This window comes from Pleurodeles waltl, chromosome 3_1 (genome assembly GCF_031143425.1).
Source record: "Pleurodeles waltl isolate 20211129_DDA chromosome 3_1, aPleWal1.hap1.20221129, whole genome shotgun sequence".
Taxonomy (NCBI): domain Eukaryota; kingdom Metazoa; phylum Chordata; class Amphibia; order Caudata; family Salamandridae; genus Pleurodeles; species Pleurodeles waltl.
The window spans coordinates 1,785,428,181-1,785,454,939 of NC_090440.1; the positions used below are offsets into that span (position 1 = coordinate 1,785,428,181).

General features: G+C 42.6%; 1 protein-coding gene across 11 annotated transcripts in view; it reads left to right on the top strand.

The window, feature by feature from the left end:
• ANKRD44 (ankyrin repeat domain 44) overlaps positions 1–26,759 on the top strand; it is a 618,040-nt gene that overhangs the window by 220,568 nt on the left and 370,713 nt on the right. For 6 of the 11 annotated variants that reach the window (XM_069225842.1, XM_069225834.1, XM_069225841.1 and 3 more), the window contains exons 2-5: positions 1,628–1,717; positions 16,627–16,710; positions 19,408–19,486; positions 25,327–25,397. In XM_069225842.1, the coding sequence (XP_069081943.1) occupies positions 1,628–1,717; positions 16,627–16,710; positions 19,408–19,486; positions 25,327–25,397 (324 nt within the window). The remainder of the gene's footprint in view (positions 1–1,627; positions 1,718–16,626; positions 16,711–19,407; positions 19,487–25,326; positions 25,398–26,759) is intronic. The other 5 variants (XM_069225839.1, XM_069225843.1, XM_069225840.1 and 2 more) reach the window with 1 other exon arrangement.

A 26,759-nucleotide genomic window follows, 5' to 3' on the forward strand; every position in this document is an offset into this window, starting at 1 on the left:
TTGGTGAACATCTTGATGGAAAAATATAACTCTAAAGGTGAGATTGACCATTTGAACACATTGGTTATGATTCCTCAGGTTAAAAAGGGAGTAATGTGAGGACTGAGCATTAGCCCCATTCTTTCCTTAAGGCCTGTGAGGTGAAACATGATTCACTGTGTCAGATACAGCTGAGAGATTGAGGATAAGGAGGCATGAGTCATTTGGGCAAGGATACTGAGAGCATCTTGCACAAGTTACCATTCTGTGTGACAGCACAGTTGAAAACCTGATTGCATATCATCAACTAGATTGTTTTTTCATTGATGTTTGAGCTGGGACATGATGCAACTCTAAACATCTTTGCCCAGAAATGAGAAGTGGTAGAATGCTAGTTATAGCATTTCTGGTTATAATCAGGTTCAGCACTTGGCTTATTTATAAGCAGTATCACCTTTCCATTGTGGTGAAAATGAGGTGTTGAACTGGTTTGTACAGTAGCGGGTGACAGGTGCTGATTTCCTTAAGTAGGTTTGTAAAAATTGGTTAAGAGAAGTGAGGCAAATGTTTAGCTTTGTCGATTGATTTGATCTGTTCAGGCCTGGCGAGACCTCTTTGAAGTTGGTCCAGATATATTTGAGTTTTAGGGTAATATAGTTTTGATCCTGTGAATTTGAGTGATAGACAGATTTCAACCTTACCTTTCTTTACAAAGCAACTAGAGAACTCCCCTTTTGATGCGCTCATATGATATTAAATTTAGGTAGTGAGTTGTTTTGGTGTGCTCTTTACTTGGTCAATTTCCTTTCACGTATAGCACGATTTAGCTGTAAAGATTAGTTTTTTATATTTGTTTTCATTCATCTCAGAGTTGAATCAGATTTACTGCCAAGGGCGTTTGACGCCAGGCTTTTTCAGAGGCTTTCAGCATCCTTCTGCTTTTGTTTAGTTCTTTTTTTGTAAACATTCATGCTGATATTCTGACTTTTAGGTTTCTAGTTGCTAACATATTGATAATCCATGTTCTGCTTTGTTACATTCACCTGTCGATCCTTGACTCCTTGTGCACAGGGAATATGGGGTTGGTAGGGCTTATCCCAATTCTGAGGCAAGCATGAGACTGTCTAGGTCTTTCAATTTTCTCACCCATGTTTGGGCTTATAGGTTGCTCATTCATGGAAATTGTCAAGGAGTGGGAAGAGAAGGGGACGAGGAAAGGGTCTGACCAGTCATATTTCACTAGAGTATCAATTCTGACCCAAACGACTTGTAAAAGTTCAAATGTAGCAACTTATATGTCAAGGAGGGTTTCACAACATTGCTCGAGAAGGGTGTCCTATACAGATAGGGATAGATCATTTTGGAAGATTCTTGCTCATCACCAAGGAATATTTTGTTGCTTGATTTTATGATAGATTCGGGGATGAGTTCAATCAATTGCTTCACAAAGATTTTACTGTCCCTTAGTGTGTGATAAATGACATGGAACTTCAGTGGGGTAGGGTCAGTCAGTTTTAGACTAATTGAAACAAACTGAAACCCGGCAAAACTGTTTGTTTTTGTGCAGGCAAATAACTAGAATATAGTGTCAGCCACCATACAATTTTACATCATTACCTTTCTGATTGACATTATCTCTTTTCTTCAGGTTTTGGTTGAAAATGATCCTAAGATGAGTCCTAAAAGCATGAGACAAAGGACTTACTTCGAGAAAGAAGCAGTCGATATTCTGCAGCAGGTATATACATGTTTTGGGCAAAAGAACCCAGAGACACTATTATCATGGTTGAACAAATAGGTCACCAAAACCTGTCCACGGAAAACAGGCTCTGTGGGCCTGATTGCCAGCAGTGCAATAGCTGTTTGAACTCCCATCTTTGAAAGCAAGGGAAGCCCTCATAAATCCTGGTAGGCCATTTAAAAGAATTATTCCGCCTTTGTTGGAGAATGATCTTGCTGTGCCATCTAGTTGGTTTACTGAATACCCGCAAAAGGCCCAAAAAGCTGGCCCCTCCTCGTCTCTAAAGAGCTCTCTAGGAGGCAACATTTTAATTTGTGTGAATCATTGAAAATCTTTGCATCTTTCCTGTTCCACGTCCCAAACCACTTTGTCTGCTTGCTGGCAGAAAGAGCTTGCCGACATATTGCAGTTCTAGCAGCTGTAATTCGATTGTACCTGGGGGGTCATTACAGGATACTTTTCTTGTTTTGACAAGAGCCTCATTGTGTGTGGAACGTAATGGCATTTTTGATGTGTTTTCAAAGTCCCAGTCATCTCTGGCAGCATGATTCCAGGGGTAAGTGTGCTGGTCCCACTGTGCAGCTGTCACCACGTTTTCACTGCGTCAGATTGGTTTTTAGAACTTATGCTGGAAAATCATTTTGCTGAACCCTTCTCTGTTTCACTCTTAATATCATGCAGAGCATTAGCGTTAGACACAGGTGGAGCCTTGTGATTAGAAAGCCTGCAAAGGTTATATTCTCACAAAATTGATGGAACAGAACTACATTTCCCATTGCAAATGACTGCATATATAGCATCGGCTACCATAAAAGTTTACATTTTCACTGTCCTTGTGATAGATATAATTTTCTGTTCACGTTGTGGTCGCATAAGATGTGCCTGGATCATGTTGCGAGGAGAGAAAGATATTACATCTGGATAGCACCAGGAGTATATCTTCAGGTGGGGTCTTTGTGGTGTGACACTCCTTAAATAAGTACATTCTTTGCTTCCTAGTTTGATCTGGTGGCTTTTGCTGTTTCGGTTTTTGTTGTCATCCCGATTTCACTAAGGGGATTTTTTTTTCCCATCAGGAACTTAAATATATTTTGGCCCATATTTACAAAGGATTTCCGTTCGGATTGTGTCACTTTCTTTAAACAGCCCAACGCAAAATCCTTATTGGTGTTTACAGAGCCATGCAAATGTCGATTTGCATGGCTTTGTAAGAAGACTGCACATCAGGTAGGTGTGCTATGGGTGGTGCATAGGTGCTTCAGTCCATCCATATTTACAAAAAGTTGTACACCTGGGTTTGCACCTAAATGGTGCGCCTGCTTGACGCTGGCAGGAGGAGAAATGTCTTTATTTCTCCTCTTTATTTCCCCTTTGCATGCGGGCTGCATTCGGCAGCACACATTCAAAGAAGAAAAAGCCTCCAAAGATAGTTTCCTGCGAAAAAATTACCCTGACCATAACACAGATACCCTTGCACTATGCATGCAAGGGTGTCTGCATTTGGCACTAGGCAGCCCAAAGTACTCCAGTGCATGGAGAGAGCAGGACTGCAATTTTGTGACGACATGGTGCAGTTCTGCTTTCTTCTGGCGACGCATTGTAGTGCAGCGACTGTGTTTGCTGCTGTGCATTGCAACAGTTATTTGTAAGTAGGTCCCTTAGTTGCCAGTTTACCAAAAGAAGTGCAGATGTTTACCTATAGAAGCACTCCTTGAATGGATCTAAATTTACTAATTTTTAGAATTTACAAACATTTGCAGTAGTAGACTTGGAAAGCTCTGAGAGTTTCCAGGACATACTAATGGCAATTACACACCCAAAAGGTGATGGGACAAATTCTTGCAGATAGTCTAACCACTGGCAATCTCTCGGGATAGCATTTCAAACCATTTTATGGCCACTGTAGACAGAGGGCCTTATTTAGGATTTAGTTGATGGAGTAGCACTGGACAGGGTGGCAAAGGACTACCATATTTAGAGATGTCTGCAAGCCCAGTGGATATCTCTATACATTGGTAGGCGCTGCAGTCATGGCGATTCCTATCAATGTAAGGAAAGTTTAAGATGGTCCCTTCAAACATGATGGCTGGCCATCAATCTTTTCCTAAATTTTTATCAAACACAAACTCCCAAAGTGGTTGAGAGTTTGTCGAAAAAAACAAATAATTGCCCCATACCAGCTTTCTCACATGGTGCAGGTCATATTTTTTTTTATTTTTTTTACTCTGCCTCACCACCAGGATAGTAAAAAAAAAAAAAAAAAAAAATCCATTCTAAATAGGGCGGATGGTTCAGTGGCACCTGCTCCGTTCGGTTGTCGAAGAAAGGTTTACCCTGACAGTGAATTTTACTCCTTCTACGTAAAACCTGCAGCCTGTCCAACTGAAAAGTGGGACGGCAGACCTTGAGTTTGGTGAACAGGGTGCTCCGTCACCTTTGCAAGTGCCTGTCTGCCAAACCCTAAATCAGCCCCAGAGGCCCATCTAATGGAAGTACTACCTCTGCTGTTCATGGGACCATTTCATCTCGAACCTTGGTCACTTCACAAATTCATGCTGAGGCCCACTGTTTTTTAATTGGGAAATTTGACATTCACATCCCCCGAATCTCACTGACTAAGCTATGCCCCTGGATAACACCGATCTGTATGTATGAGCAGTACGGAAATGCACACATTGTCTTCCCTCACTGGCAGTTCCTTCTGTGTCCTTTGAAGTATACAGAATACTTTCAAAACAACACACATAAACAAATGCTTTTAACATCTCACGTGACATGGAATTCAGAGTGTTGTAAAGTTGCCTATGAGTCCACTGTGCACATGAAATGCAGTGTGAGGCACTGAGCCGTTCTAACATAGCCACAGCTGGAATACACTCAGACAGCTCACTCCACCGGACTGCATTTCACGGAAGATCTGTGGATTGCCTATTCTTTCAAGACTTAGTAATCTTATAGTTTTTCCTTTTTTTGTAGTCATCTTTTATCATGCTTTCTTCACAAATATCATGAAAACCTGTGACAGGGAGAGACCACTATTTTATCCACTTCTTATTACCAATAACCATGGGATTCACCGAAAGCATGAAGGACTTTTCTGGCCGAAAACCTGACTAACAACCCACCAGTAGTTTACTTCCAACAACTTCTTCCGCCACCAACCTCCATCGATTTTCCTGGGTGGGTTACACGCAGTCATTTTCAGGAAAGGTTCTAAATAACCTGTGACTAGTAGTAGTCAGTCTCAGTGAACCAACAGTACATTGGCAACCTTTGGCAAATAAAGCAATGAGAAACACAGTTAGAAATTGTTTGAAACCAAGCAACAGAGGACACCAGTGAATGGGAATGCAGGTAGCTCGTACTGAGAGTTGGTTGAGCCATGTGTGACTTTGATCTGTGCTGGGCGGTAGAGAAAGTAGGAGAAACTAATTTGAGGGTTGAGTGTGAGGTGATAATGTAACATCCAGGTTTGAATATCTTCAAGGACATTGGCTGTGTGTTCTAGATCTTCAGGGGAGAAGGTTTTTAAATAAGAGTTGTGAATCATTGGTGCAGAAGTAGCAGAAATGTTAGAGCTGCTGAGAGTGGAGCCTACTTGTAGAGGTTAGAAAGCGCCGGAGAGAGACTAGAGCCTCGGCGAACATCTTGATGGAAAGATATGAGATTGACCATTTGCGCCCATTGGTTATGATTCTGCTCTGAGGAGAACCATCTAAGGAACATTGCATTCAGCCCCATTATCCTCCTTAATCTCCCAACTTTCTTTGACAAGGTTTGTCTAAGGACACTTGCATTCAGCCCCAAGGAGAGAAAGAGGTATTAAGCCCCTTGCTTAAGGATATAGAGAGCTTCTTCTACAATTAGCAGTCTGTGCGGCAACCCAAACAAAAGCCTGATTGTGTCTCATAAAATAGATTGTTTTCTCATTTATGTGTTCGAGGTGAGACATGATGCAAAGACTTTACCCAGAGAGCAGATGTTGTATAATGGTCGGTAATTATTAGATGCGTTGGATTAATTCCTTTCTTTTATGAGCAGCAGTATTTAGCTCATTTGTAAGTGATAAGAGCTTTCCCTTCTGAAAATGACTTGTTGATCAGTTTGTCCAGAAGGTAGTGACTGAGGTGCTCGTTTCCTTAAGGGATGTTGTAGGAATTAGTTCAGAGAAGTTAAACTAGTGTTTATCTTGAGCGACTGTTTCAATCAGTTCAGACTTGGTGACCTCTTTGAAGTTGGCACTGGGGATTAGGATTTTAAATTACTATCATTTTGGCAATCAAATTCACTTTCTCTATAAAGCAGCTAGAGAACTCATTTAATTCAATGCATATCATGTTGGATTTGAAATCAAACTTGTTTCACAATTTCAAATAGCCTTTTTGGTGTGTTTTGTACTTGGTCAATTCCTTTTGTATGTGGAACGATTTAGCTGTGAGGATTAGAGTTTTATATTTGTTTCCTTCCTCTCAGAATTAAGTCAGATTTACTGACAAATGGGTGTTGGCGCAAGTCTTGTTGGGAGGCTCTCACCATCTTCCTGCTTTTGTTTATTTCTTCCATAAATAATCCTGATCTTCTTGTCTTGGTGCTAAAATGTTTATAATCCATGTTATGTTTTTGTCAGCTATTTGATTCCTTGTACAGGGAGAATATGATGTAAAACTTGTTCCACTTCTGAGGCAGGCATGAGACTAGGTCTTCACATTCCTTACCCATGCTTGGTCTTATATGTTGACTATTCGTGGAATTTCCAAGGAGTGGAAGGAGAAGTAGATGAGCAAAATGGTCTGACCTGTCGACTTTGACTGTAGTATCAGTTTTGCCCCATCCTTCTTTGGCAACTAGGAGTTCAAGTGTTACACTTTTTATGTGAAGGGGGGGGTAAAAAAACTGCTGGAGGAGGTTGTCCTGTAGGCACAATAATAGATCGATTGTAGGGGATTCTTCCTCATCTACAAGGAAGATGTTGTTGCTTGATTTAATGAAGGATTCACTGATGAATTTGATCGATTTCACCACAAAGATTATACCGTCCCCTAGCATATTATAAATGGCATCAAGCTTCAATGGGACAGGGTCAGTTTTTTTTTTATAGTAACTGAAATGCTCTAAAATCTGGAAAACTGGTCTTTAATTTGTAGGTTTTCACATCTGAGGTTGTGCATGTGGGTGACTTCTACCCTCCCCCTGCATTATTCTTCATGTTCTGGTGGAAAATTTAGTATTCAGATGGTACCAGTATGTCCGGAATTAGTTGAGACATATTGTTCATGTCTCAGTCTGAAAGAGAAGTTAATTATGTCTGCAATCTTGACACTATTTTTCACAACTGATCTGAAAGTATGTGGAAGACACTGAAGATTGCGTGTGGGTGTTACTGGATGTTGGAGTGAGCATTTCAATTCTGGAGAGGACTCCCTCTGGTAAATTTGAGGTTGTTGGATTAATCATCTTTAAGTAGATCTTTGTATCATTCTTAGAGATATGCTTCTTGGTTCTCATGGGTCTTTCTTATATATTATTGAACAGTTTAGTTACAATTCTGAGTTGCAGTGGGCAATCTCTGTGCAGTGGGGTGACTTGGATGATAATGCACTTGGTATGCTATTACCAATTGGTATTTGTAATTTGAAGCATTCGTAGTTCCTTGAATAATAACATGAACCTTGAGAAAACCTTGCTGAACTGAGAGTGATATACTTCAAGAAGGAACTGAGGCACTCATTTACATGTTATTCAGCCAAATCCTGGCACAGCCATGGCTCATTCTCTGGAATTTCCTTCAGTCTTTATCCTGTAGTTCAATAAGTTGTGCACATCTGCCAGGAGTTCAAGTATCACCTGTTTTTATTCTTGTATGTCCTCTCTCCTCATAGTGACTTAAGGACTTGGTCAAACTACAGTGCAAATGAATGAATGAATGACTCGGCCACCTGCTTTATCTTGTGTTGCAGCACACACCTGTCACTGATAGTCAAACTCATTGCACCTGTAGCATGGAGTCACACACCGAGGACATCTGTCCCTGTCCCATGGAGTTCGACTCCGATTTACCTGTCTCTTAGAGGGATGGGCACCGTGAGACTAAGAGCACTCTGGCCCTAAGTGCACTTCTCCTACTGAGTCAGACTCCGAGTAGGATTAAACAGATTCAGAGTAGATTCACCTTGGTTTTAGGTTCATCAAGATCAAGTAACTAAGTGATTATTATTTGATCTATATTACACCGCTGGACAAACGTGTATGTGAAAGCAGCACGCATTTTAAGCAGTTACACATTTTAAACACAGCTTACAGGTTACTGTCCTAAATCCCAGTCTGTGTCTTTAGTTTGTTTCACAGTAGCAATACCTTTTGTACTCACTGGAAAATGATCCAGAATTCTCTAGTACGAAAAAGATTTCCTTTTCAGTAGCATGTCTTGCATAATCTCTCCGGTGCCTAAGCTCTGCAATATTTGGCACTGCTACTTCCCCATCTCAGTGGTACTCAATCATTCCTGCCTCTCTACAAGTCTACGGCCATCCCATAGGGCACCTTGATAACTTTTGCATTATGCAGAGATAATTACTGTTCATCAAGGTGAATGATATCAATATTGGTGGTAAGAAGAGTAGGTCCTCGCTCCATTGTGAGCTGTTGATGGAATCTCTCCAAGGTACCTGAATGCTTTCATCGTCTGCTTTCAGGACACCACCCCCTCTCCTCTCACACCTGCTTTATGAAGTGCAAATGAAGGTAACAACAATGTGAGCAATGTAAGGATTCCTTGGGACCATTTTTTTTGCCCTGAATTTCCTGCGATGCTCCTCCCATTTTCATCCCTAACCTTAGGTATGTTTCTCACCACTCCAGTCTGGCCCCCGCTTTTTAGTTTACGTTCAGCGAGCCTGTGCTTGAACTGGTCCGAAGACATACATCTTGCTAGATAAAGGCAGCTAAATACAAAGCGACCATCACATGTAAAGCGACAGTCATATCAGCAGGAAGCTGGAATTTATAATTGCCTTGGGGTCTGGCAGGAAGGCTGTGTAGGCGCCCCATCATGCCCCGCAGCTAAGGGGTTCCGCTTCTGAGAGGCGTCTGTCCACTGTGAGCACCATGGACGTCAGATTCATTGTGACCTGTGAGTCACCTAACACAGCAGCTGGAATGCTGCTGTGAGACATCTGAAAGGCTGAGATATACAACACTTCATATGATGCAATTTAGAGTAAATCAAAGTTACTATGAAAATAAGATCCACAATTGACATCGTTTTATGTCATTAATGGATTGTGCCACTCTTGGTCTAAATTTATCTAGATCTGTAATTCAGGACTGCATTGGATCGAGCTTTAATCTTACAAGTAACTTTACAGTGAAGAAATCTGAACTTCTCCAACTCATATCCACATCAATAGATTAGCTATGCCCAGGTCAACAGCATTCTTAAACTTTACCCTCCTCAAATAAGTGAAATAAATGGCTTGTCTAATAAATTATTCTTTATTAATATATTTTTATGGGTTGGAAGCTGGTTGGTTGGAAACTGGTATAAAGTTCTTCAGCAGATCTCCCATTGTTTGCTTATACCCAATTGACATAAAATTAAAAAAGTCACGAATTGCAGTATAACTTCTGCACATGGGCAATGTATTTTTAATAGGCCTTAAACTATTGTGGCTGCGGTTTTGAAAGAATGGCTTTTTTTTTCTTTGTGGATGCAAGACTGTTATCCCTTTTCCCTGAGACTATTTTTTAAATTATTGTAATTTCTATTTTAATGACTTAATTGAGATTCAATTTTTGGTGAATCAGATGAATTATGATCGATTTCTTTGCAGTGCATTTTATTATTTGAATGCTTGATTTGTATTACGTAAATATCTTACATTGCATTGTGTCCACCTCAATATGCAGCAAAACAGTTTTGACAGTAATGTTTGTTATGAAGGTAGTGCACCAGAGAGCACCTTTTTTCCACGTTATTGTCTGTTGGTGGTTAATTATAGTTGTAATATCTAAAGCAATATGTAAGTCAGTGGTACTTTGTTGAATGTGATCTAGCGGCTGCACGCATGTTGACTTGATTCCAGGAGCTACTGCCCAGTTAGTCATTCATCACACACACGGGGAGGCAGGGTGTGTAGTAATTACCAGCAGTGAGCCCTGTCCATGCCCCAGAGCCTCGATGGATGGCTCAGATAGTAAAGCCACTGGCTACAGGGCCGGGCAGACCTCAGGCGGTGAGGGCAGCACTGCAGAGACAGCTGTGCCAGTGAACAGCACTGCCAGTGGGCGGAGTCTGACACACCTTAGTGCATGACAAGGTTAAGTGCAGCTCTTCGACGTGAACGGTTTTCATATGTGTATATATTCCTTATTTAATCGTATCTACTCAACGCTTGCCTTGTCTATCATTTAAAAGCTCTGCAGGTTCAGTCTCCAGCATTTCAATGCTCTAAATGTCCCCAAACAAGAGATTATGCGGTTTTGTAAAGTATAATCTGACGTGGTTCTTGTCATCCCCACATTCGAGTTGCGGTGCCTCCCTCCCCACTGTCTCTGATTTTGTTTTGCCACCCAGCCTTTGTTACTGTGCCCGCAGATGCTGGGGGAGCTTAGAAACCGGCCATCCCCCGGTATCAGGATACAGAATTAGACCTGGCCACTGTTGGCTTTGACGGTCAGTTTTCCTTACCTTCTGTTTCCACGTCTCCCTGTGCGAATGTGGAGGTTTGTCCACGCAGTGCTTGCGCTTTTTATAATTCTGAAACCATTTGCTGAAAATAGCTGTTGATCACGAGTGAAACGCCGCCTGGCGATGTAGAAAGGCCACAGTGCTATTTGATTCTCTACACCAAGCCACAAGTGGCCTTTTTAGCGATCCAAGCCCACCTGTGCATTAGGGAGATCATTATCACTGCAGCTCATTAAATGATGTAGTCCGCAGTGTGTGCAGTACTAATCGACCTTTCACTTCAACAGAGATGAAATGCCGGTCATCAGTGCCCGCCGACGGCCTTGGGGGCGGTCGGAGCCGACGCCCGCTAACGGCCACAAACACCTCTCGATAAGAGATGCAAAGTAGTAGTTTGGGAACGGTTTTGCTTTAGGGTAGGAATGTATTAATCACAAATGTCCATTTAATAATTTCCAGGCTGTGCACGTTCAGCATATTTGGAACATTGTGGGGGTTATTCTAACTTTGGAGGAGTGTTAATCCGTCCCAAAAGTGACGGTAAAGTGACTGATATGCCACCAGCCGTATTACGAGTTCCATAGGATATAATGGACTCGTAATACGGCTGGTGGTAAATCCGTCACTTTTCCGTCACTTTTGGGACGGATTAACACCTCCTCCAAAGTTAGAATAACCCCCTGTGTCTCCTACCCAACAATGACGTACTTCATTTTTATAATTGGTGTTTTCTGTCTGTGGAAGGGTACGCGGTTGGGACTTTTTATTGCCCAATGGTGAGGGGGGATTCCCTTCTTTCCTGTTGCCTTAGGCAAAAGTGAAGGAAAATGCTATCCAAAAAATAAAACACATACAAAAAAACCAAAGATGTAAGAGTGGGTGATATGTTGGCTCACCCGCTCTTTAGCGTGTACACCGCTGCGGTCACTGAGGAAGTGGGTCAACTTGTACTCATTCAGGGCGCAAGATCTGGTGCAAGCAGACTCGCTCCCCTGTCATGTCCGGAGTGCTGCAAGTCATGGGGGCGGTTCAGGTGGCGCCCACTCCTGACTTCACAATTGCGAGCATCACGCAGGAGTGGGTGCCGCCTGACGGGCTCTCCCTTGACCTGCAGATTTATGTGGTTCATACGAAGCCAGTCAGCTTGCACCCACTTGTACTCCCTGTTGGCAATAGTAAAACGAGTGCAGGAGCTGCTCTAAAGATAGCACGTGCTCTTTCTGTTTTTTTTGTTTTTAGTGAAGCCCCCCCGTGCTGTTGGATAAGGTGAAGTGGGAGGGGGCACATTTCCCCACTTCTCTGTTGGGCAATCTTGGGGAAGGTGGGAGCACAACCTATGAAACAACCCAGAGGTCCTTGGGCATGGTAGAAGGGTGAAGGCCATAACACCTCCCCGCCCGCCTAAGTAGGTTTATGTTAAGCCCCTCCCACACCTACTTTAAAGATCTAATGTTCACCAACATTGGGAAAGAGTTTTGTTTAAAAAAAGCGATCCTTGGAATTAACAGTTGTTAAAGATACACCCCACTGATCACCAGACTGAATGTTCTTTTGAAGAAGCTGACAGAGTGGGTGTTATATAGGACTCCCCATCCCCAGGAGAAAGGGAGTATTAGAGTCAGAGGGGGTATTGTTGTCACCAACACAGCTGCGGAGGGAGGTTGAGCCACTGGGACGGGAGGGGGTAGGCACATCCGGAGTTGACATTAGGGGAGGCAGCGGTGCATGTGGGGCACAATCGGGGACAAGACAGGGTGACATACAGAGGGGATGGAAGAGTGGGGTGGGGGGACAATCGAAGCCCCCAGGGCAAGCAGCACAGCCCACATGGAGACTGCAGGGCGGTGGAGGGGTACACCCAGGGCCTCAACAGGGACAGGGCTGCCAGGGGGTGGGCAGAAGGCACATGGAGTGCATGTATGCATGAGACAGGACAGCACAACGAGGGGCTTGCAGAAGGGGTTGCGGGCAGGTGGGGATATACAAGTAGTTTGCAGAGAGGCATAAAAAGTGACAGAAGAGTAACACAGGCAGTGCAGGAGAGCAGATGCACACAGGAGGGGCTGCAGAGATGAGGCATGGTGGCACACAGCAGTCACTGTGAAATATGGGTTTCATCACAATGACCGCCCACTAACCACTCTGCAGCGGTTTTCCTTTGTCAAGGTCAGTAGCATTATGCATACATATCCAAGAAAGAAATGACTGAAACAGATCAAATCACTAAAGAGCCAAAACATATATTACCACTACAGTGTTTTGTCGTCTGCCTTTCTGAAGTCTCGCAGAATTACTTTCTCAAAGACTGATTGGCTGGCAGTGCAGAATGTTCAGGAAGCATCATCAGCCAAAATTCCGGTTGGAATGTTGATTCAAGGCAGTCCTGAGTTATGTTCAGAAATTCAGTGGCCAAGTGATATCGTAAATGATGTTTAGTCCATCCGGATACAATGACTTTAAACGGTAAATCTAGAGGTTTTCTGTCGTGCTTGTGTTCTGTCATGATAATACATTCTACAGGGAAAATCTTGTCTGACTGCAAATGGTCTGCATGGGTAAAATGATTAGCTACGATTTTGCCTAATTTCTTATTAATTATTGCTGATTTAAAAATGTCAAGTTTCACTTCGTGTAGACTAACATAGACTTTTATGCACGAATATTTGAAACTTTTTTTTTTTAACTCCGAAAATTCTAGAAATGTTTTTATAATAGTACCATGCCACCATAATGACAGATTGTGCAATATATAAATGACACATATTGTAACACTATAAAGAGCCTGATGAAATCGACAAAAATTGGGTTTTAGGGGAAAAAAGGTCGGTTTCTGACCAAGGTCAAAGCTAAAGGAGTGAGAATGACATTTTCAGCAAACTAAGGGCCAGATGTACAAAGCATTTTGGCAGTCCCGAATGACCCAATTTGCAGAAACGAGCCAGATGCAACTGCAAAAACGCTTTTTCAGACATACAAAAGGCAAAATGCGATTCGCTAACTTGTTACCTAATCTAATTTTTCATTTGCGATTCAGTACTTGGAAGGACGTGTTTAGGGCGTCCCTTCCAAATACCAAATCGGTGTACTATGTATTACTGTTTTGCGACTGAATTCTGGTTGCAAAACATTACTACTTTACCACCAGTTTAAAACTGGTTGCAACCCATTCGCAAAGGGGAAGGAGGGTCCCAGTGCTTAATTTGTAAACAAAAAGGTGCTGGTGCGCAAAGCCCTCTTAAACACATGGCTGCTGCAATTAAATGGGCGAACACAGAATACTGAGGCAGCATAATCCTGAAGCCATCTCGGACCTCTTCAATCCATTTAAAGCCACTCCCTGCCCCTTCAGCTCACTCTGGCAGCTTTCTTCTTTCTACTATTGTGACACATTTTCGTTTCTCTCCTCCTCCATCTTTCCCATATGTCTCTTTGCTCGCAATAAACGCTTGAGGCAGAAAAATAAGCACCCTCGAAAATAAGTGTTGGTGCTCCGCACCGGAAACAAGCACAAATTAAGCACTGGAAGATCCCCAAGAGAATGTCAAAAAAATATTTTTTAAGAGCAGGCAGTGATCCCAAGGACCACTGGTTTACTCTTATTTAAGTTTATCCTTTAAACTCATCTTATTTAACTTTAAGGAAAACAGACTGCATTATAAAAAATAGTTTGCTTTATTAAAAAGCAATCAAAGAAATGGTCGACTGTTGATCTCAGCAGGCCACCATCCCTGTGATGGCTGTGATTCCTAATGAGTCTCAAATTGAGACCTATCTCATTAATATTCATAAGGTAGGTCGATTTGTGACCCACTAGGAATCACTATTTCAAAGATGTTAGATTTCTTAGATCAGGAATTGTGATTTCCTAATTGTGATTTGGTGAGAATCACAATTAGGAAATCACAATTTTAGATTTTTGTACATCTGCCCCCAAGTCATTTCAGAACTAGAACGCACAGAAGTTAAAATCATCTGCAAGAAAACTGGATGCTTTCACAATGCCTTTCAATTACTATGCGTGGTTCTGGTTTCTGTAACCAATAAGAGATCAGTTTATAACATTCTAGAGCTCATATGATCTGTTTCACAAGGTGCCTAGTGCAAAAATACTCACATGGCGTGGTTGATATGCTACCCACTTGTACAGTTTTAATTCTTCCCCTGATTGTAGTAAATATATAGTCACTTCCCGGACCATTCATATGATCCTGGTGACTTTGATTTTCATGCTGATACCTGGCAAAGACGAAACTGATGGCAACTTCCCGGACCATTCATATGATCCTGGTGACTTTGATTTTCATGCTGATACCTGGCAAAGACGAAACTGATGGCACCAGCACACCCAATGTCTGTTCCCAAGAGGTATTTTTGATCCTGTACGTTTTACCAAACACTTCAGCCCCCCTCACCCCCCACAGATTCACACACAATGTTTAAGAGGTACAGATGCAGATTGACCTTAACTTGGACATGATTTGGCAAATAGGTCTCGTCTTTAAAATGTGATTCCAAAACTGTCACCTTCTTGTTATCACTGGCATAGGAAAGAAATCCAAAATGGCCACCAGTGCTTCAGGACGCATGCATGTCCATGCCTTGACAGCCGTCTTGGAATGTTTTCTTTATGAGACAAATCAATCTAGTATGGCCATTGGTGCACCACAATGCTTGTGCACACGGGGCAACAATCTTGCAATGCTTTTTCCAATAACGACAAAACATTTCAAGGCTTACAAACTGGCTGGCGATGCATGTGTGTATGCTTCATGATAGCTGGCCTTTTTTACATTTTTTATGTGAAGTGTAATTTACTATTCCAAGATGTCAAATGGCCTTTTTCTAATGGTAAGTTAAAAGAAAGTATATAATTGAGTGCATAAAGACAGAAACTAGTGGCTGAAGTAGCACAATGCAGCTTCCGAGCCCTTGGGGGGAAAAAAAAATGCTTTGGGTGGAGGTATTGGGGTTGGGGGGGTGGGGAGGGGTGGGAGATGGCTCAAAACATACACTCTAAAGGAGTGCTTCACATAAAATAAAAAAGTAGTGCTAGAAGGGCAAGCAGTGGAAGCGGCTATGCTAGCCAGTCAGCGAGATTATAAAAAGGCAAAGTTTCATGGGAGGGACAAACACGAGATTGACAAGCTGGAACACGAATAAGAAGCAGGCAAGAGAGAGACAAAGGAAATTCGGGAAACTGTAAGCAATAGGCGGGCTCCTAGCTTCTCTGTTCTTGATTACCACAATATACCTCTCATTAGAAGACTGGGCAGGCGCTGTCTTGTAGACTCGACCTAAAAATATTGCCTGGTGTAAGCAGTGGAAGGATAAAAAGAAGCAGTGCCCCTGAAATAGGCCAAATTGAAATGGAAGGAAAGCAACTGAATGAGGAGCAAGGAACAGCGATGGACAATAAAGCCATCCAGTTATGACCAAAGAATGCTCAAAGGCAGTTAAAGCTGGCTGTAGGTGAGGATTGAAAAGGAATTTGGAGGACAAGGCCTGCATCCTAGTTCTTGTGCTTCCTACTGTATGTGCAACTAAGAATTCTGTTGTTTGAGCTTACACCGAAGCTTTACAACTGCCCGTTTAGTTGGCACAAATGTGTATTACAAACTAATTTATGACCAAAATGATAGGTTTAATGCACACCATTTACAAAAGCTGGGGGCTGTGATAGTGTTGTGAAAGAACAATGTTCTTTGAAGTTAATCTATAAACTGTAAGCAATATCCACTTGAAATAAGTGAACACAAGCTTGTCCCAGGAGAATGAAACGATAGGTTCTATTTTTTATGTTTTGTATATTTGAGTTAGTATATCCGGTGTTTACTCTTTAAACTAAGCACATACACGCTTTATAGGATTTTCTTGTTTAAAAAGATGTGACCTTGTAAATATTTCAGAATACAAATCTTCAGCTTCTATTTTAATCAACATGTCAACAGCTTAACCCTCTTCTGACTTTTTATAATTTCTATTGAAGAGCACATAATTGCTCTGTGATATTTGTGACAGTGGATTTAAACAGTGTTTGCAAAAAGCTCAGTTAATGTTTTAAAAAAAAAACATTTGCTACAACTAGTCCTGGTCCTTCATTCATTAAACATGAATTGAAAGGGTATGTTTTGCCATTCAGGTGTGTGTTTAATTAGAAAGAATAGCATTTAATTAAAAAAATAATCATGAATTAAAATCCATTCTTTTTATTTATCGGCAGCCACCGCTGATTCAAGCAATTTTCAATGGAGACACAGAGGAGATTCGGATGCTAATCTACAAAACTGAAGATGTGAATGCTTTGGTGAGTCACCTAGTGCTGTTATGTAGAATATTGTGCTGTACCGTTCATCTAGAAGTACACATTCAGTTAAATGCCGGGGGTTCACACATAATTATAGCCCTTGGTAGGCATTAAGGGCCAGATGTAGCAAAGGTTTTTCCCCATTCTGTGTCTATGGGAAAAAGTGTTTGTACATATGGCCCTAAATGTATTCAATAGCGAATGTGTCCATATTTTTCCTCGTGTGAAATTGATCAACTCTTGAAGCAGAACTCTGATGGACAACGGAACTGGGTGTTTTGCTCCTAAGTGTATTTTCTTCCACACTGTAGGACGCCCATGCTTAGGTGTTAGTGACACTCAACGAGCTGTTTGCCCAGCACATTGTCTAACCTCATGCACCTCACCTAACATGTCCTGTATAGGTCATACCACAAGTATCGCTCCTTCAATCATGCACTGTCAAAGGTGTGTGGAAACCCAGTACAAACTAGAGCACTTTATGATCTTGCATGGAGCATGAAGCACTATGTACATTTTGGAAATGGAAAACACTTTAGGTCTTGCAAGGGGTATGAAAGATACTACATTAACAATACATTGTACACTAAGTTTACAAAATCAGGATTTGTGGATTTATATTGCTGTAGATTTCCAACAGCAGTACCCCCCCCCCCCCGTATGACAGGCTTTACATCACAAAATTAAGCATTGGGGGTCTGAACAGAGGGGTTTGCAGATGTGGTGCCCATTGGGATGATAATAAATAGCCGCTTGGCAGTTATTCAAAAACCATTTTTCTATGCTGTTTTACACCCAATTTATGCATATAAACCTCATGTCTTCGAAGGCTGGTGTGTAAATTGGGCCTGATAGGTTTTGAAACGTTCACATACTTCATGGCGCTGTAAGGAGAGGATCTTCTCCATTTGGAAAAATATTATCAAGTGGAGAAGAACTAGAGAACATTTTGTGAATCCAGTAAAAATAAGTATTAAAGCAGCATTTATAAAAAAAATTGGATTCAAGTTCACAGTGGACAGGCAGGGCTTCCCTCTTAGGAATTCCTGGGAGGGTTGTATCAGTAGGACTTTTAGACAGAAAAAGTCCTCTGGTGAGCATAGACGAGTGGTATAGCCGGGCTGCTAGCTTCAGCTCTACTCACTGGAGCAAGAGCAGATCAAACACTAGCCTGCTCTCAACCCAGAAAGTTTTCTCCCAAGAGAGTTGCATGCATTTATTTTCGGTCAAAGTCCATTGCTGTTTATCTCTAATTAAAGCCCCCCTTTTCTGAACTTTGGTTTCCAAAGGCAAGGAGATCTTCCACTAGTGGTGAGGCTTCTTGGTAGAAAGCGACCAATTGGCTATTTAGGTACAATTTACGTTAGGAGGCATCATGTAACAACAGTATCAGCAGCTGCATTTCCTACTAAGGGCAGGGGTAGCCATGCTGCTCTAAGATTCAAGTTGATTTCAAATGAGGGTGAAAAAAGGAAGGCTCGTGCGTCAGTGCACCATCCTGCCTCCCTGAACGTTGCATTTAAGGACCATGCCACTTCTTTCATGCAAAATAGGACCACACAGGTGCACATGAAGGGGTTTCCAAGTGGCACGTGCCTGTGGAATCAGTTCACTTAATCGTTGTGTTTCTGGTTTGTCTCCTGAGCTATGCAAGGGGAAGAGTAATTGTGGGGTGGGGGGGGGGGGGGATCTCTACTTTGTTGATGCTTTCTGATCATTCATAGAATAGGATCCCTGCTTCTTGCAACCTCCTCCGCCCATTCGTTGAACAGGGGGCCTTTGAGGTCAGTGACACAGGGGATTAAATGGGGAAAGACGTGTTAAATAGAAACGAGACTTCTCGAGTTGCAGACAGTGGGCCATGGGTGATTACTGTTCTCTTCCATTTTTATGTTTCATTTTGGGAGAACTGCTTGAAATTTACTTAGTCACCATCACTGGTGAGTTAAATAGAAACGACACTCCTCGAGTTGCAGACAGTGGGCCGTAGGTGATTACTGTTCTCTTCCATTAATGCATTAATGCAGGAAAGTGGAAGCAGGAGTCTGCTCAGTGATGCATAGGCTGCAACTTTCAGTTTCTTGCTTTCTCATCATTTTACAGGGTAGGGTCAGTGAGGCTCCTGACTCCACTCCACCCCGAGATGAGATGGGAAAGGGTGAGATGACCTAGTGATTGACGATAGCCCTGGGCACTGCAGGGATGAAGCCTCATGGGCCCAGGGATACCTGTACAAGTGATGCTGTAGCGCCCCTGAGGCCGGACCTTGGTCTTCTCCAGCCCTTGATAATCTGCCTGATGGCTGGTACAGCGCCTATATACTCCCGCACCAGCCATCAGACAAATGTAGCGCCTCTGGCCGCAGCAAAGGGTCGCCATTTTTTAATTACACAAGTAGTAAATTATAAACGATTATTCACTACTGGTATATAGAAAAAGGGGCAGAAGCAGAAACATGAAGGGTGGATCCTTGATGCCGTAAGGGCGAGCCACCACTGGCCTAGAGCATTTCTTTTACTCCTTTGCTCAAATCAATCGAATTACACCTTGTTTTGTTTGCTGACCTGTTTATAGCCATTTACGGTGCAAATAGTGTTTAAGGTAGTTGAAACAATATTTATTTTGGACACCTTGACCCCTGTTAATTACTTCAAGCAGTACACTGTTTTCAATGTGATCCGGTGTCTTGTTGTGCAGGATTCCGAGAAGCGCACTCCCCTCCACGCCGCCGCCTTTCTGGGAGATGCCGAGATCATCGAGCTCCTCATTCTGTCAGGTATGTCCTGCAGGGGGTGGTACACTTTTAACTTCTTTAAATGTGGGCACTTTTTGCAATTTCAGCTTTGATAGATATTTGTTAAATTGCACAGTCCCACGGAAAGTGAGCCATAAGAAGCAGGCCTGACATCCGAACCATGCTTTTACCGTTCTAACTTATTTCTTTAATGTTCTCACTTTTGGGAAGGGATGTGGAAAATGTTCGCAGCCTCGAGGCATTTTGAAAATAAGCATTGGTAAATCCAATCGATCTGGGTTTAATGTGTTAACGCGTGCACTCCAAAGTAGCATTGGATTAAAGGCTCCCTTTTCTTTGGTACAGTCCTGTTTTCATTTCTATTCCAAATAAGGTTCACTAGCCAGGGAGCGTTCTCTTTATTTTTTCTTCCATTTCCATGACATAGAAAGAAAGGAAAGAATATAATCCGTGTTTTTGCACCTTCACTTTGGGAGGGTAGTATTGAAGGCAGACAAGCTTTCAGTATAGCACGCCTTTTGTTTGAGGGAGGAGTGTGCGGCAGGACAAGGGGTGCACGGGGTACACGGCGTGGGAGGTTGATGTGAGACGGCAGAAGGGGGGAGTGCAAGGGGTGTAACTGAGATACCCTAGAATGGCTGTTGAAGGTGACAATTGAATGGAACAAGGAGCCAAAGGGGAATGAAGTATGGGTGAGAGGCAGATACAAGAGGGTGGCGGGCGGAGAAACGTGGATCGTACATAGGAAGGAGAGAGGAAAGGAACAGAGCGAGACACCCAGGAGGAAGCCGGCAGGAGCAGACAGGGCAGTAGCTGGAAATTACCCCCTAATGCAGCTCAATGCAAATCTGATTCGAGGCAGAACTACACACCAAACAGCTAATAGCATTATAAGAGAGGTAAATACTCTTCTGGGCTAAGACGTGATTGACAAAGTTTCAAAACTTTCAAGTCACTGAAAGTGGTTGAGGATAGGGGCTTTTCCAAATGTATTGACAGGTTTTTCCAAATGTATTGACAGGTTTTTCCAAAGGTATTAGCTAAACAACCACATATTTTAGGATCGTTTTAGGATAGTTTTACTTATAGTTTAAATCGATTAAGCTACCTGATATATTGTTCTTCTTTTGAAGCAGGTAAACATGTCTTCCTATTGTAAACTAAATTGAAACAATGGTTACACATTTGTATTCCATAGACAAACGTGTGCTGGATGCATTATGTCCCAGTGCTAATAAACAATGTACAATTGGTACAATTGCAACATACTTCTTGTAGCATAATATATAAATGCATTTGTAATTAATACCAACATTTGCCTGGGTGCTATCAGTATATTTTTCTGAGTGCAAATGTTGATGCCATTTCAGTCAGTATTTGGGTGCTGTTGAATTGTGTCTCAGGGTGGCTGAGCTATGTTGTGCAGCCCAATTATGCCATTGACGCTGGTCAGTTATGCTACTTGTTCTAGTCCATTATGCTAATTGGAAAGATCAGCCATGCCATGGATTGATGTTCGTTTAAGCCACTCGGTGCTCACATCTGTTAGCTGTGCTGCCAGGTTACGAACATGTTCCAGTTCTGCTAGGTTATGAACATGTTCCAGTTCTGCTGCTTAGTAGCTATCCCCAACCAGCTCTTTTGCTTTCCAGCCACTAACATAGGGACTCAAAGTATTATAACGTAAAGAGGCCATAAAAGTTTTGTTTTTCATTTGGGACTGGCAAGTGAGAGAGAGTAGAGGGTAAAGACTGATTTGCATATGGCTGAGTCCAAACTGGGTGGCATGGTGAGCAAAAAACACAATGGATTAAACCCAGATCTGTGACGGGAAAGAGGGGGATGTTTGATTTGTTCAGCATTCCATCCATCATCTGTTCTTTTTGCTTCTGCCCTAAGCGGGAAAGATATGCCCATATGTGGGTCCCATGTTCACTTTGCCAATGAATTCAAGCTAGCCTGGCTGATAAAAGGGTGATACCCTGAAACCGGTCCCAGGATGCTTGTTTCAGGTCCAGGGAGGACCTGGCCTGGCAGTTCGGGCTGGACTGTTTCCATGGGGAGCAGGGTTAAGATTGATTTGCATATCAGTCTGGGTCCAAACTGGGGTGTCGCGGTGAACAAAAAAAATGAAGGATTAATCTCAGATCTGTTATTGGGGGTAAATGTTTGATTTGTTCAGCATTCCGTCCATCATCTGTTCTTTTTAAGTTGTTGATGGTTTGCAGACTTCTAGAAAAGTTGCTTGGTGATCCAAGCATAGAGGGAGTTCCCATAGTCCAGTTTGCTGGTGACTAGGGAATGAGTGACAGTTTTTCTAGTGTTGTGTGGGACAAATCTCTGCAGACCCACAATTGGGATCACAGGGAATATATCTTTAGAGCATTAATTTCCCTGAAGTTATAGACATCCAAAAGGAAGCTGATATTGAATGATTAAGTGCTGTATTTATACTGACTGGTATTACTGGAGTAATCATTCTTTCACCATAAGCTCAACTGCAACAAACCTGACATATTAGAGATGAATTGGAAGAATTGAAGACCTGGTAGATAAAGCCTTTTTGCAATTGTAAACCCTATGATTGACAAAAATCACAGGATTGTGAACAAAAAAGGGTGTTTGTGTACAAAAGCCCTTTAGAAAGTTAAAATGTACTTTCCAAGCCCTAAAAGGACTTTTGCAACCCTTTTTGAATGGGAAACGTGTTTTCAAGCACCGGTCAGTTTGATGGACACGGGCTGCTTTAAAAAAAAAAAAATCCAGCTTGAGAATGTAATGCAGGATCAGAGATCTGCTGTCTTTTATAAACTCCATTGCTTCCTGCTTAGTCCTTTACAGGGGCTTTCAAATTGAGAACTTCTTCAGAGAGGTGACTTTGCAACCCCCTGTAAATTTACAATTTGGCGGGGGTCATATTAGTACACAGGTTGTACCACAAATTACTTTTGCAAAATAATTTTCTATCTCCATAAGAAAGAGTGCTAGTGCCCACCACCTGCATAACTAAAGCACTGGGGATGTTGCACCGAAACCAGGGACATACCAACAGATAAGCCAGGCAGATAATTTCAGTGGGAGACACTCATCGGTCAGTAGAGCCTGACCCCTGTTGTTGAATGGAAAGAGTGCACTGAATGCACCACTGGGACTCAGGCTGCTATAGTCCAAACCCATAAATAAAGTTCACCATTCTCTGGGGGAAGCTATATTTATATCTGCCAGCTCTCTGCATTCTGTTGGAGCAGTAGCACTGGCCTATACAACAACAACACTAATCGCTCAGTAGGGAAGAGTGTTAAGTAAATCTTTGTAAGTTAGGGATGCGGCGCCACCAATGTGGATTGCTCTGTTCAAAGTAGTACTAGTTACAACAGCTGAAGGAAGACCCAGTGTCACTGGGTTCACTGGCCTCTTTATCACCATTTACTGGGTCACTGCTATGTGGTGGTTCATAAGGGGAGTTTTATAAAACAACTGCAACTCTTCCTATGCTGAAGTTATCAGTTCTGGGACAAGAATCAGAAAATGGTCTTGATGACCTCCACTACTTGAAATCTATCCAAAAAGGGCTTAGAACGTCTCATTGTTGCATATTTCAAAAGATGTAGGGGTGTCAGAATTGGGTAAGTGCCCATTTCATGTTTAATGGTAAAGAACTGTTAAAAAGTACCCATCACAGACTCCTCGCTGATTGCTTATCATTATATTACCAGAGTTTGGAAAAATATGGGGCCCTTGTTATGGGTCTGCATAAAGGACAAAGTGCATCTTTATCAACTGGCTACCCCAAAGCTCAAGACAAACCCATCACCGTGGCCCTCATCTCCAGCCAACTGGACAATGGCAAAGCTCTCCACACAGGGATCGCAGCTCACCTCCGACTACAGGCCCTACAGAATGCTGCAGTCACTCGTCCTGGATCTCCCTAGATGAACCCTCATCACCCCCTACCTCGGGGAACTCCACTGGCCCAAATACATAAAAGATACCAGTTAAAGCTCCTGATCTTATCATACAAGACTCTACAAACTGGACCTGCCTACTTTAACCACTGCCTGAACTTCCATCAGCCCACCAAACACTTCCGCTCCACTTTCCTTTTACTAACCTTCACTCCCCCATCCGACATAGCAGATGCGGAGGTCACTCCTACCTAGCAGCGAAGACATGGAATGAGCTACCCTTTCATCTCCAAACCCCCCAATCTATACCATAGTCCCTGAAGATGTGGCTGTTTGGCTAATCAACTGGACCCTGCCACCGCCTAGTTACCCTGAATGGTAACAAGAAGCGCTCTACAAATTTACTGACTGATTGATTGATAACAAGAATGCTGAGCATCAGACTAGTGGATGCCCTTAGAAACGTAGGAAGGTTTGGTGAGCTGGGATGTGAGGGATAGGAAAAACAGTCTTATTAAACTGGTAGACTATGAGACTGACCGCATGATGGACACATTTAGATGGCTGTGCAGGTTTATTTTTCCTGCCTCATATTTAATCCTCTTCCGCGATCTTTGGCACTATTTGCCATGTTTTTACTTCTGTATATGTTCAAATGCAAAGGAAACAAACATTTGCAATGCAATGGGTCATGCGTTTGCTCAAGGTAGAGCTATCAGCATTGTAAATTCCTAACTGGACTTTTCTTGCCACTTAAACTGAAAATAAAAAAAATAAAACAGTTGACAATAGTGAGCCTGCAAAGCGCTGCAACTGCCAAGAGGGTGAGCCCGAAAGAGAGACTCAAAAGGAAAAAGAAGTTCACTCTCAGTCAAAGTTATTGCCAAAAGTGCAATTATCCTTGTAACAGGGTCGATGGCCAAGGCGGTAACAAAACAAAACCAAGGAGGGAGAAACGTAAAGCATTTGCCAACGAAAATATAGGATTTTTGAGCAAGCCCTCAAACAAGTGAAAGTGATGGGTGTGGTTAAAAGCCCAGATACATACCACCACATCAGAAATGCAGCACCTGTGCGCTGCTATACCCGAGCTAAAAACCATGGGACAGTGAGATATTCACATATTACATGTATGTCAGTGCTAAGCAGATCAGTACGTCAAACTCAAAGCGCAACCTTAGCCAGCTCAAGCCTTCCAGCCACCAAAATGTTGCATGATAGGATTTTGAGACAATTCTGCAATTTTATGAAAACAGTGGACATATATGAGAATGCAACATGCTGTTGGCCAAAAAGTCAGGGCTGACTGAAGGTGCCATGCCTCACACGAAACCACCTGACAGTCTTACCTTGAGACCTCTGCATTAAATTAGGTAATTTCAGAATCAGTTATTAGGGCTTACGTCAAGGAATTTACACCAAATGTAAACTGGGCCTGTAGGCTTTGTCAGTGCATATATGAAAGGGAGGTCGGGATTTGTTGTTCAATGTGCCCTGAGACTTATACATGTTCTTATAATCTCGGATTTAATTGACTTCAAACACTCCATTTGATATACTTGTACCACACGGTTAGCATTCTGTGACCTGGACAGTCTGGGAGTTTTGTTAACTGGAAGCAGCTGTGCCGGGCCCTGCAGTACCTTTTCCCACCCACTGTACATTTGAAAACAGCCTCTGCTGCTTCCTCTTGTACTCTGGCAACCCCCCTCCCTGCCCAGGAACACTCGGCACTCCCTGGAGGGGGCGTCGCAGTGCTGTGCCAGAAATTAAACTGCATTTTGACAGCACCGCTGTGATTCCCTCGAAGAATTCAGGCACAGTGACGCATTGTTTCTATTAAAGGTGCAGCATCCCGCCAGGCTGCTTTCGTCTGAACCGTATTTTGGCAAAAGGGGTGCGTGGTATGATCATTTCTGTGCGATAGTATATAATATATTGTGTTTGTTTTTGCAGGAGCTCGCGTTAATGCCAAAGACAATATGTGGCTGACTCCGCTTCACCGAGCCACTGCCTCCGGGAGCGAGGTGAGTGAATGCTTGTGGTTTCGCACACAAACACACTCACTTCTAGTGCTGTGTCACGAGTAGAAAGTGCGCCAAGAGGACAGCGCGGCGCGCTGTGGAGGCCACGGAGAGGACTGTAAATAAGTGACGCAGTTTGAAATCCAGGCCGAGTACAACCTTTTATTCTTTTGAGATGCAGCCTCCCGTTGTGCCCCAGTTTATTCCATTGGTCCACGGGTCCACATTTACATCTTCCCAGGGACCTGAACTACTCTGTGCACGATGAAGTCTATTCTGCGTTTCCCTGTATGTTTTTTGTGTATTTGACTTGTTTTTAGAATGCTCATGCAGATGGAGAAGCAGCGGCCATAGAACCTGGTGGCAAACGCGCCCCATTTCTTTCTGTCGTAGGGAAACTGTGGGCACACTGAGGATATAAATATGTAATGATTGGACGAGGGTTGGAGTTGCAAAATACGTTTTCCTATTCCAATCTGGAAATTGATTTTTGGGTAGTTAGAAATCAAAAATAGCTGGACAGATTAACGCAAAAAACGCGCCCCATTTCTTTCTGTCGTAGGGAAACTGTGGGCACACTGAGGATATAAATATGTAATGATTGGACGAGGGTTGGAGTTGCAAAATACGTTTTCCTATTCCAATCTGGAAATTGATTTTTGGGTAGTTAGAAATCAAAAATAGCTGGACAGATTAACGCAACACTTAATTTAAGTTGCCATTTTAAAACATGAGAGGTCAAGAATCTAGCGATATATTGGCAGTAAGTCAATTTGGCTCGTTGACCCAGATTTTAATATGAACTGGCCATCTATTGATTGCCATTAATTGAACATTTTTGCCCCTGCACCCATTTCAGGTCCATGTACCCGAATTGATGCCTAAATACCAATTATACTGAAACCTTTTGTGGAGCCACGTGAGGCCACGGTGCCTATGCCGTACCCCCAGAGCGAGGTGTTGGCAGTGCACATTACAGACAAGTGGGAAATGAGCACGCTCTGAAAATAAGATGAATGTTTTGTTTTAACACTGTTAACCTGAAAACCTCGAGTGCTTGGGATGCTTCCCAAGGCCCTCAGACCTTTCTGAGGACACATGCAAATAAGTAGAGGGGGCACGGGTACATGGCATGGATCGATGCCTGATATCTACTGGACAACATTTTGATGATCTCTCATATACAGTTTCTGTGACGAAACATTTCTCTTTGGCACGTGGGTTCGCGTAATAATCATCTCACTAATACGAGGCTTCTTTGCAGCCTGCTGAAAGCTCGGGTATGTTACACAATTAGTAATGAAACCAATGCTTATTCTGCCATAGTGAGTAGTTAGCACTCTACTGCCCTGCTCACCCACCTTT